Raw genomic sequence first — 12,401 nt, 5'->3', positions numbered from 1 at the left:
TTATTTTTTTTAAATCAGGGACTCCATGGTCCTGTAAAGCCTCTTCAAACAAACTATATACGGGGACAGCGTGATAAGAAAAGAGCCACATCCGTTGCTGTATAGGCACAAACCTATGCCCTTTGGGGAGAAAACTGCATAAATGGGAAGCCCATGGGGCAAAACACCTGTTCAAGGTGACTTGCCTTTATGTATATTTGTACATGTACATTCCTTAAAAACAGAAAAAATCAATGTTTTATAAAGCTGTTTTGGAACTTGCATTGGAGACAAAGCTTTTTAAAATGCCTTACTTTTTACTACCTGGAATAGACCAAAAGCAGCTTACAAACGCCTTTCCCTTCCTCTCCCCACAGTAGACACCCTGTGAGGCACGTGGAGCTGAGAGAGCTCTAAGAGAACTCCTCTCTGAGACCAGCTCTAAGAGAACTGTGACTGGCCCAGGGTCACCCAGCGTGTGAAGGAGTGAGGAAGTGGGTACAAGCCACCGTCTAGTAGACTTCAAGTGCCATCATATTAATTGGAAGAGCTTTTGAAGGAGACCATAAATTGGGCAATACAAAAAGTCTGTTGGAGGGAAGTGCAGTCCCCCAGCTTCCCTTAATATCCCTGGCCCTCTGAGCTTTTTCCTTGTTCCATCCTGACACCAATGCAGGGCACTTGTATATAGAGCGTTCAACTGCTCAAAGCACTTCACAAAATTACCTTCTTGTATCTGTCTTCAAAGCAAACAGTTGAATATATGTATATATGTGAAGAAACACTGTGTGGAACAGCAGAGCACCTGCCTGCCACCTCTTCTCTACAGTTTCACTGATTATAGATCCTTTTTGCATTGGCATCAGGGTAAGAAAGGGCCACAACCGGTAAAGCCTGCGGGGGACATAATTCCCCCTTTCCCAGATCTTTGGACAATAAGGTGGTTCTCAGCCTGATTTTATGGTAGGGGGTCATCACAATGACCATTTACGCACTGAGGGTTTCATGCAGGGCTGCAGACTGGAGTTTTAGTCGTGGCAGGTTGCCCCACCTCTTCCTGCATCCACATGGGGGAGTATTTAGCCCGGTGCACCTCATCCGCCCCCAATCTGTGCTCCTGACAGGGGGGTGGGGCAGTGAGGTTCCCAGTGCATAAACGGTCAACATGAGGAACTGTATTAAAGGGTCAGGGCATTAGGAAGGTTGAGAACCACTGGTCTAAAGGGAAGGATGGGTGTGACCCATTCCCCAGTATTTCCCGACTACAGCCCTTTCCTCTTCCTGCATCTTCTCTCTCCAGTGCCGACCAGTGTATAACAGAATGCAAAGAGAGGGGAAAGTAGCAAAGTGAGCTCCCACTTAAAGCAGCAATAAAACTTGAATCAGCACCAGGCAGTGCATGACGAGACTTCGAGAAATATGGGCCGTTGGTACCAATGGCAGAACGTGGGCTTGAGAGGTTTAGAAAGATGAGCCCATGCACAAATGGGGATGCCTGTGCAAGGGGCGGGTCTCATGGTGAGGAGGTTCCTTGTCCCTTGAGGCTTGCGCTGTGGCTTGGGTCAGCATTTGCCCTGCTTGGTTATTGTGTCTTTGATCCATGGCACCACGCAGCAGACTTTGCTGTAGACTCCAGGATTCCCTTTCTGTGCACACACATAGGTCCCCCAAGAAACCACGCCTTCAACTTTTCCGTTGCACACCAGTGGGCCCCCAGAGTCACCCTGTGGGGAGAAATCACAGAAACAGTCAGTGGGCACACCGAAATTAATAGGGTTTTAAGTCCAACTAGATTGCCTGCTCTGTTCTGTATAGAAGAAGAAGAAGAAGAAGAAGAAGAAGAAGAAGAAGAAGAAGAAGAAGAAGAAGAAGAAGAAGAAGAAGAAGAAGAAGAAGAAGAAGAGTTGGTTCTTATATGCCACTTTTCTCTCTCTGAAGGAGTCTGAAAGTGGCTTCTGATTGCCTTTCCTTTCCCCTCTGATGTAGGTGAGGCTGAGAGAGCCCTGATATCATTGCTTGGTCAGAACAGCTTTATCATTGTTGTGGCGAGCCCAAGGTCATGCAGCTGGCTGCATGTGGGGGAGCGCGGGATCAAACCCGACTTGCTAGATTGGAAGTCCACTCTCCTAACCACTACACCAAGCTGGCTGTAGACTGTCACTTAGTTTGAATATGGTGCTTTATAAGGCTTTATAAGGCAGGGGTAGTCAACCTGTGGTCCTCCAGATGTTCATGGACTACCCCTGTTATAAGGTGTGTTCAGATAACATTATTATTATCACGATCATTTATTGAATTTCTATAGTGCCCTCCCAAACCCAGCTCAGGGCCGTGTACATCAAACAAGGGAAGTCACACAAGGCACAACCTCCTTCTTATTCAGGCAACCTGCTGCTGAGGACTTTGTTTAACAGGATTTGTTTCATTGATACAGTCTAGTTGTCCCTATCTAGTAGAGAGGCTCATAGTACTGTGAACATGTTTTGAGCTCCATGTTTCTACTTCATCTTGAGTCACCTTTAGAGTATCCAGGGTTTCACTGTGTCCAGTAACCACCACAGGAGTAAGAGGTTGCTCTTAGCTGGGGATCCAGGACCATGGACCAGAACCATGGGGGGATGGATGCTGAAAGAGCCTGGGGCTGGGGCATATGGGATCTTCCAGACCAGGAGTACCCCTCCGTGAATGACCACGCACCACGCAAATTAGGACCCAAAAAGTATGACGAACAGAGAGCCCAAGTGATAATTAATATGGAGCAGTGAAAACACTATGAAGGATCACAATCACTGAGGAAGTTTGGGAAAACAAGATATAATTTACCTAGGAACCCGTTTGGGTTTTGATTTATTTCTGTTATGATTTTGGACGATTTACAAGGTTTTGAATCATTATAAAAAGAAGAAATAAAAAGGTCCATTATTGATTTGGAGTAGCCTGGACAATTCCTATTCTTTTTTATTGGAGTATAGCCTCCAAGCCTACAGCGCAACCCCTAAGGCCCCACCAGTGCTGGCACTGGTCCAGCTAAGCCAACAAAAGCTCTACTTTCATGCTGAGGGCATCCATCCCCTCCCGGCTATCCCATAATTCACCAGGCAGCAGTGGCCTACTTCCACAGGGACATCAATAGTTGTCCCATGGTCAACATAGAGCGCTTGGTACAAGCCACCTTTCACTCTGGTGAAGCAACTGCTGTACCCCAAATTACTGAGGTGGGACATCCCCGATTTGATGTAGTTGATGATGATGCAGCCAGTGACACCCAAAAAGGCCACCCCAGTGCAGGAGGAAGACCCTGGGTATGGCCCATGATTACTCATGGGCAGGACACCATGGGGGAAAGAATATGCTGAAGAGGGTACTAGTCCACTCCTTCTACATTGGATTTTGCAGTGCAACTGATCCTCCACGGCTGCCACCCTCTGTCCCTGATCTTGGAGAACGGAGATCAGCCACTGTTAGGCTGTCAAGCCAGAAGCTTGTGGTCAACTATATTGAACGCTGCTGTCAGATCGCATAGTATCAGCAGCACCGATCTGCCTCCATCAAATTGGTGTTGGGAATCATCTGTCAGGGTGACCAGTGTGTTCTCCACCTTATGGCTAGGTTGGAAGCTGGATTGGAATGAATCAAGGACCAGTTGTTGTTGTTGTTGTTGTTGCTGTTAGTTGTTTAGTCATATTTGACCCATCACGACCCCATGGACAATGATCCTCCAGGCCTTCCTGGAGGACCAATAGTCTCTCCAATAGCCAGTGATAGGCCTGGAGATGGTGGGGAAGTGCTCCAGGTGGGTATGTACACAGCTATGCTTCCCAATCATATTATGCATCATTGTGCTGCTTCTCGGGCTTCTTGAAGCCTGAGGAATATTTCAGGGATTTCTCAGTGGTATAATAGTTGAGAAAGTCTGTTCTAGGTGGTTCGCCACTGCCTGCCTCGGCACAGTTACCCAGTTCGTCTTTTTTAGTCTCCCATCCAAATATGAACTGGAGCTTCTGAGACATGATGAGATTGACCATGCAGGTCAGGGCAACTTTTGTCAAGTCAATTCAGATGGGCAGCCTTGTTGATCTGACACAACAAAGTTTAATTTTAGGTATAAGCTTTCAAGAGCACATACACTTTATCAGGTAACAAGTGTGCATGCACGCGAAAGCTTATACCCAGAATTAAACTTTGCCACTGGACTCAGATTTTGTTCTTTTGTAAAGTGGGTTAATCTTATCACCACAGATGGGGCCAAAGCTGCTGATAGACACTTTCCTAAGGCTGTTTCTTGTTCAGTGTTGTCTCTTGGCTACCACATGACACAAACCCAAGTTTATGGAGGCATCATTTATTCGGAGATCCTATCTCTATATGCATCATGCAAGTAATACAACAGCTGAACAAAAGAAAAGGGCTGGTCGGTTGCGCTGATGTGAATTCCAATGTAGAAGAAGTGGGCTAGTACCCTCTTCAGCATATTCTTGCCCCTGTGGTGTCCTGCCCATGAGTGATCATGGGCCATACCCAACACCCAACTCTGGTAGGCTCTGGATACCAGTAACTGCCATGCGTCCACCACCAGGGTAACTGGTGGAATGAGCTCCCGGAAGAGCTAAGGGCCCTGTGGGATCTTTCGGGGTTGCACAGGGCCTGCAAGATGGAGCTCTTCCACCAGGTTTACGGTTGAGGCCAGGGCACCAGCAAGATCTGGAGCCCCCTCCTGGACTATTCTATGGCAGTTGAGATCGTTTTCCATGCCATCCCCGGAGTTGGTTTTTAGGGGGGTATTTTAGTTGTGTTATGTCACCGCATATGTCTTGGATGTTGGTTTTTTGTCAGGATATTGTTGTATTTTTAGGGGTATTTTATTGGGATTTTTATTGAATATAACCCACCATGAGCCTTCCGGGTGGGCTAAAAGTCTAATAATAATAATAATAATAATAACCCCAGACCCTACCTGTCCCACTCAGCCCATGACTCGTGGAAGAATTCCCCAGAAAGGGGTTAAGTCCCTCTGACTATTGACCCCTCCTCACCTGGCAGGAGTCTGTGCCTCCCTCCGGGACTCCAGCACACATCATGAAGGGTGTGATGGCTCCACGATACGCTGTGTTGCATGTCTGCTGGGGGACCGTTTTGACATCTGCACACTGTAGGAGGTCTGGAAGCTTTGCTAGAGGAGAACAGATATGGACCAAGAGGTCAGTCATGGATGACAAACAAGACGGTCAGAGATAAGTTGACAGCTAGCATCATCAGAAGGTGATTCAATTGACTGAGTGCCACTGGCTGCTGTCAATAATGCTGTTTTTGAATAAGAATGTTGTTTCCAGCTAGGACTTGGCTAGAGATAGTCTGATGCTCCTCCACAAAGCCATAGAGCAGTGGCCATGGCTAGGTCAACAAGCCAGAAGGAAAAACTCAATCTGTTAGATTCTTGCATGTTTAAAGCACAGAATACTTGCTAGAACAGCGGTTCTCAATCTGGGGGTCGTGACCCCTAGGGGGTCAATCAACCAGGGGTCGCCGCTGCCACCTTTCTAATGGCGTGAGGGTTGTGTACGGCCACTTCGGCAATCCCCTCCGCGGCGCTGGCCGCCTCAGCCTTCCATGATTGCCAAAGCAGCCATGCGCAACCCTACGACCCCCTTTGGGTTGCTGAGGCTGCCGGACGACCACTACACCGTTGCTGCCATGCCACTGCAGCCGCCACCACGGCAGCGACCCCGGTGACCCAAAGGGAGTCACGCCATCAGATATGTTAAGAACCCCTGTGCTAGAACAAAGAGTAACAATGAAGGTTATATTAGGCCTGGAGAAAAATGTCTTCTCACTCTTTAATCAAGGTTTAGCAGCATGTGGAAATGAAAACATGAAGCTTTTTTGTGGTATGACCAGGTAAATAATATAGCTAAGTGCTGTGAAGTTGCAACTGATTTATTACCACCGTTCCTGGAGTTGACAAGGCAAGGGACAAGCAAAGGAGGTGAGCCATTGCTTCCCTGCATGTACCAACTCCTTGTTTTCCTTGGGGATCTCCCATCCAAGTATTGATCATGGCCAGCACTGTCTTGCTTCCATCTCCAATGAGTTCAGGCTAATGAAAATGCTACAGCTCCCTTAAATCCCCTTTAAAGGGACAGGACATTTTTCTTCTGCCCTGCTGGCAAATCTGGAGACAATCCCGTTCTCACAGCAGAGGGGATCAGTAATAGAACCTATGCAGATGATCCCAGATTAAATCCCTGCTTTTCCAGGGGAAAGTGATCATCTAGAGAGCTGCTGCAACTCACAGTAGTCAACGTTGAAGGACAGTGGACACATGATAAGGACATGTTGATTCCTGAACCAGGTGGATTCCTGAACCAGCTGGATCAATTCACTGGATTCATTATTATTTTTCCTGACTCTAATTTTAAGGTAAAGGCAGGCGGTACCATGTTAAAGCATACAAACATAAGTGGTGCTCCACCAAGTCCAGCATCCTGTTTCACACAGGGGTCAGCCAGTTGACCTGGAGGTCAAACCAACAGGCTTTCTCTGAATCTTGGTTCTTAGAACTGATAGCCAGAAGTTTCCAGCCTCTGAACATAGAGTCATCATGGCTTCTGATTAGGGTTGCCAACCATGGTGGGAACAAGTACTTACATTTTTGGCATTACACTGATGCCATGACATCACTTCCAGGGTGACCCAGAAATGATATCATCTCACTGGGCTGATGCTCTAGTATTCACTCCAAATTTGATGGCTTAGACATAGAATTTGGGGCAATTGCTAGAGTATTGTCCAATACAATGATATTACTTCCACATTGCACTGGAAATGATGTCATAGTGTTCATACAATATTGGAACGTTGCCTGACCTTACCACCCAGCTGAGTGGCAGCAGGTTGAGTCAGTGAGAAGTAGGCAGTCTACTGCTGAAGCAGAGACCTACTGCTCTCCACCTTTGATGGATCACTCTTCCATGGATCCCTTGAAATGCCTTTTACTGGGCCAGTTTGAAAGCCCCCTGCTGTATTCTATCTAAGTGTATATATATTCTCTCTCTCCTAGGTAGGGTTACCAGGGCACTAAGATGGTTCCTATTACCTGTCATAGTGTTGTGAAGATGGGAAAACACACCAGGAAGAATGTTACAACATAAGAATGTGAAGATGTAAAATTCTTCCTGGTGTATTCGCGGAACCGAGAACTTTGCTACCCCGGCTCCCGTGTGGGAGCACAAATCCAGGGTGGACAAGGTGCACCATGCCAAATGCTCCCCCTTGTGGGAGCAGGAAGAGTTGGGGCAACCTGCTTTGGCTCAAACTCCAGCCTGCAGCCCAGTGCAAAATCTCCAGTGCAGAAATGGTCTATGACAGGCAATAGGAAAGTGGAGAAATATCTGTGAGGTTTGGTCCCAGACATTCCAACCTCACAGATCTAGGCAAGGGGGGATAGTCACAGTACCTTGAGGAGATCTTATAGTTCCCCAGCCTGACACTGTGCATTCTGAGTTATCTGGAGGGCACTTGGATGGCAAGGGAATGGTCTTCACAGCGTCATTGAGCTTGGCGCAGGGTCGAAGCCGAAGCAGCATGAAATCTTTGTCGTTGTTTCGTCTCGTGTAATTGGGGTGCAGTTTAACTTCAGCGATACTTAAGCACTGCTCTGTGCTTTCTCTTTTCTTCAAGTTGGTCTTGCCAAGGCACACCTTCATGCTATTTGGCGAAGGAAGAAACAGTGAGAAAACAACTGGAAATCTACACTCGAACCGGATCAACCAAGGAAGCCAAGTGGAGGCCAAGGATAGAGGGTAATTAACATCCAGATGGGGCTTGTAGTTGTCGTGGAATTGCAAGTGATTTTGAGGCTACGTAGATCATTTTTCCTGGTGGAAGTTGCAGCTTTGGAGGTTGGACTCTATGATACACTATAGAGCCTAGGAGAAACAGAAATCCTAGAATGGCAGCACATTCCTGCTGAACTCTCTCTTCCCTCCACAAACTCCACCCTTCCCAGGCACCACCCCTCAAAAAGTCCTGATTCTGAGCTGGAATTGGCAATCCTAGTTAAGGATGAAGACAGAGACATGCCTTTAAAAAGGAATACAGACCTATTTTCCAACTGAGGATGAGCTTTATCTCCCAGGGCTGGTTCTCCACCCAAGCTACGGGAGCAGCTGCTTAGGGAGGCATACTGAAGAGGCTCTGATATGTCAATGGGGCTTTGCTTACTCCTGGCCAATGGCAACACAAGAAGTGGTGTTGGCTTATACCCATCATCATCTCCATCTGTTATTGCCAGCCAGACCAAACCCAGGCCCAAATAGTAGATTGACTGATTGACTGATATTGATGTTTATAACCTACCCCTCAATGAACCTTGGGCTGGCCTTCTCTGTTCTGCCCTTCAACATAATAAAAAACTAGGATCTCTTAATGGGAAAGTTTATTTTCTTGCAGCCTGAAGTTGGAACACGCTTACTTTTTTGGAAATAGCATGCTTTGTAAGTGCCTTTGTGAAAATGTATTTATTGTAATGTGTTCAGTAACTCTGTTCTTTGTATTCATACTTCTCTATCTCTTTTCTAGGTATCTCCCATTTCTTCTTCTTTTTCTTTTCTTTCTATTTCTCAACTGTCTTTTCTTTTTTTTATGTATGCAAATTTTTAAATTAAAATTATTAAAAAATAACATTAAAAAACAGTTTGAATATATCAGCATTTGTAATTAAAAAACAGCACCCTTTTCCAGGTTGCTACCTGCCTGGATTCAGATGGGGTGGGCATCCAGAGCAGGGCCCCTGAGAATGAGTAGCATGCGCAGTTAAGTTGTATCTTAAGAAGACATAGCTTTGGGTGCTGGACTCATCGTGATATCTGTTATTGCCTTGTACCCCGAGATGATCAGGTAAAGGAATTCTGTTCACCTTGAAGAAGCAGTCACTTACCCCAATTTGGGCTTGCAGTGGGCAGCAGAGAGGACCCAGCACGGACTTACTAAGCTCCCTCCACAATAAATGTTCCAATTGCCTTTTCGTCCATACACAAGGGCCGCTTGGTAGGGGCGGTTGCGTTCTCCACAAGGGTACCCACCGATGATTCGGGTACCTGGTTGGCCAAGCACTGCAGGAAATGGCAAAATCAACCAGAACATCACCACACCTTGGGGCTTTCCCCATTACGGAGGATGGATCTCCATCAAAAACATTCTAAAAGAGGGGTGGACAGAGGCAAGATCAGAAGATGCTGCCTAAGATCCACAGTGCAAAGCAATGCCTTCACAGGATCATGCGTACTGTGTTTGCCAACCATTATCCTAATCATACCTAACCTATCATGACATAACAAAAATTGAGTCCAATAGCACCTTTAGGACCAACAAAGATTTATTCAAGGCATGAGCTTTCGAGTGCAAGCACTAGTTTTGCTACTTCAGGTCAACACAGCTAGCTACTTGAATCTTCTATCATTACATAATTTTTTAAAAAATTGATGCTGCCGGGACCAGGGCTAGCCTACATAGCAGACAAATTAGGCAGAGACAGGTTTGGCAGGTATGTGCCCAGAAGTGACACCATCCCACTCCCCACACCACTCTAGAAATCCACCAAATCTCTGTGGTGTTTACTGTCAAACAGGGGACTTTCCTAGAGCATTGCGGACAAGCAGTGGCACTTTCCCTTCCCAGGGTTCACCCCCAGAATATTTCCCAAGGAGCCTAGGCAGAGACTGATGGTTTCTCAAGTTGGATACCAGGACTCCCTGGAGAAGAGCCTAATGCTGGGAGCGATTGAGAGCAAAAGAAGAAGAGGATGACAGAGAATGAGGTGGCTGGATGGAGTCACTGAAGCACTCGGTGCTAGCTTAAATTGACTCCGGGGAATGGTAGATAGAGGACAGGAAGGCCTGGAGGATCATTGTCCATGGGGTCGCAATGGGTCGGACATGACTTCGCAACTAACAACAACCCAACCTGATGTCAAAATTCCTCCTTGACTTTCAAAGCCATCTCTCAGTAGGGGTAGGCAAGTAGTAGACCTGGGTATTGGCACATCTTCCTAAGGAAGGACTTGTCTCCTGGGGTGCACTGCCAATTTAAGCGGTAACCCTCTATCAAGGATGAGTGACCTTTTCTAATTATAAAGAGCCAAACAGTGTCAAATTTCAATGCAAGACATCAGTACAAGGGCCACTATAAGAAAACCCACTTGTCCAACTGAAATTACAGAATTTAAATATCATTGTTATGTGTGCAGCCTGAACACTAGTTGTTGTGAGTCCTTTTTGAGGAAGTGGCATAATCAAAGTCTCATAATACGTAATCATCCATTTGCACAGGAGCATCCTGAATAAACATTTTACTGCACTGGACCAGAGCTGAACATGGTATGGGCTTAGATGCATATATATTGTTTCACTTTCCGTAAAGCATCCGAAAGATGCTCTTTAGTCCCAGCAAAATCTTCACCTGCTATTTCCTTCACATCCTGGGCGTTCTAGTATCTCCCCTACCCTTCCGATAGACTATCGCTTAAAATTTTGAATTTTTTGTTTTGTTCTGTGCACAGCCCCATGGGAGGGGAGGCCGTGTGGTATAGCCCAATCTCATCAGATCATGGAAGCTAAGCAGGGTTGATATTTGGAAGGCTGGCCTTCGAGGAAGACTGGAGAGGAAGGCAATGGTAAACCACCTCTGTTTATTATTCACCTCGAAAGCCCCTTGCTGGGATCACCGTAAGTCAGATATGACTTAACGGCACGCACACATGTTGAGCCACAGTTGATTCTGCAGTCACAGTTAGAATCATAGAATCATAGAATCATAGAGTTGAAAGGGACCTCCTGGGTCATCTAGTCCAATCCCCTGCACTATGCAGGACACTCTCAACCCTATCGCTCATCCACTGTCACCTGCCACCCCCTTGAACCTTTACAAAATCAGCCTCTCCGTCAGGTGGTTATCCAGCCTCTGTTTAAACATTTCCAAAGAAGAAGAACCCACCGCCTCCCGAGGAAGCCTGTTCCACTAAGAAACCACTCTGACTGTCAGGAACTTCTTCCGGATGCTTAGACGGAATTTCTTTTGAATTAATTTCATCCCATTGGTTCTGGTTCATCCCTTTGGGGCAAGGGAGAACAACTCTGCTCCATCCTGTATATGGCAACTTTTTAAAAATTTGCAGACCCCTACCCTAACTCAACAATTCTACTTTTGGAACTCACCTGTTTCAAAAAGATGGATTAGCAAACAGAGATTATGGAAAATAAGGGACAATGAGATGGACTTTGGTTGGTGTCCTGTGTTTTAATTAGTTTTTACAAATTGTATTTATTTATTTCTATCCTGTCCTTCCATCCAAAGACCTCTAGGGGAGGACACATTAAAAATATAAACATTACCACTTCAGATAAAGGGGTGGACCCAGCCCGGGTTTCTGTTGATGAAGAAGGGGGGAGGGGTTTCACCAAAAAAACCATTAAAACCATTATTACATTAAATCCATATTGCATGCTAAGCAGTCACCAGATCAGCCATTAGATGCTATCACTTATCAGCAATAAGGATGTTGCAAAGAAGCCAAGACCAAGCCATTGCTTGGTTGACCGAATACTGTGATTCTCTCTCTTTTTTGCAGTTTGGTGGAGCCCTGTCCGAGGGTCCTTTCTTCAGAGGACATGGATTTCAGTATGTTAAGTAAATAAGGAGGAAAGGGGCTGGCAAGCTGGCTGTCGACAGGTCTTGCGAATTAAACAACCTTGCCTTACCTGCCAAGCTCACCAGGAGAAGCCCAAAGGCGACGAGTTTCATCATCGTACCGATGGATCAACAGGAGTCCAAGTCTCGCCACGAAATTGGCTGCGGGGCAGAGGATTCGCGAAGCACCGTTCTAGGATATCCGCTGGAGTCAGCGAGTGATACCAATTCAGTCTCCGTCCTCATGCACACACCCAACTGATGAGGTTGAATGTTGCTACTGGAATTTATTTATGTAAACAATTCTTCCGTCAGTGTTATCTCCGGTATGCTGTGGTTAATTCCTGTGCTGAAGGAAGAGGAATTATTCACCACTAAACTTCCTGTTTAGGAAAGGAGAAGGTTTGGACAAATGAGGGGGTGGGGACCTGAGGAGAGGGGTTAAGCTATGCTAAAGAAATGATGAGCAAGAGAATAGCTAAGCCACTGAAGTGCATCCAGATTAGGCCATGCCGATCGATGTTCTGCTTCCTGCTCACTTATGATGCGCACTGGAGAACAGTTCCAGGGTTCAGTCCTTGGCATCTCCAGTAAGAAGGATCAGGGAATGGGTGATGTGAAAGACCTCAACTTGAGACCCTAGAGAGCTGCTGCCCATTAGTCTAGGCAATACTGAAGGCATTTCCGCACACAAATAAAAATAGCGTTACGCCAGCTGAATGGCATAGCGCTAAATATTA

General features: G+C 46.3%; 1 protein-coding gene across 1 annotated transcript; it reads right to left on the bottom strand.

The window, feature by feature from the left end:
* Positions 1 to 1,316: 1,316 nt before the first annotated feature.
* LOC143839019 (trypsin-3-like) lies at positions 1,317 to 12,002 on the bottom strand. The gene is made up of 5 exons (XM_077340911.1): positions 11,733 to 12,002; positions 8,915 to 9,089; positions 7,433 to 7,683; positions 5,013 to 5,149; positions 1,317 to 1,703 (listed from the first exon to the last, which is right to left on the bottom strand). The coding sequence occupies exons 1-5, from the start codon at positions 11,776 to 11,778 to the stop codon at positions 1,542 to 1,544; spliced, it is 771 nt and encodes a 256-aa protein (XP_077197026.1). The 5' UTR covers positions 11,779 to 12,002; the 3' UTR covers positions 1,317 to 1,541.
* Positions 12,003 to 12,401: the final 399 nt, after the last annotated feature.

This window comes from Paroedura picta, chromosome 5 (assembly GCF_049243985.1).
Source record: "Paroedura picta isolate Pp20150507F chromosome 5, Ppicta_v3.0, whole genome shotgun sequence".
Lineage (NCBI taxonomy): Eukaryota > Metazoa > Chordata > Lepidosauria > Squamata > Gekkonidae > Paroedura > Paroedura picta.
Note: the sequence above shows the minus strand (reverse complement) of the source record. Positions and strands in the feature narration are given on the sequence as shown.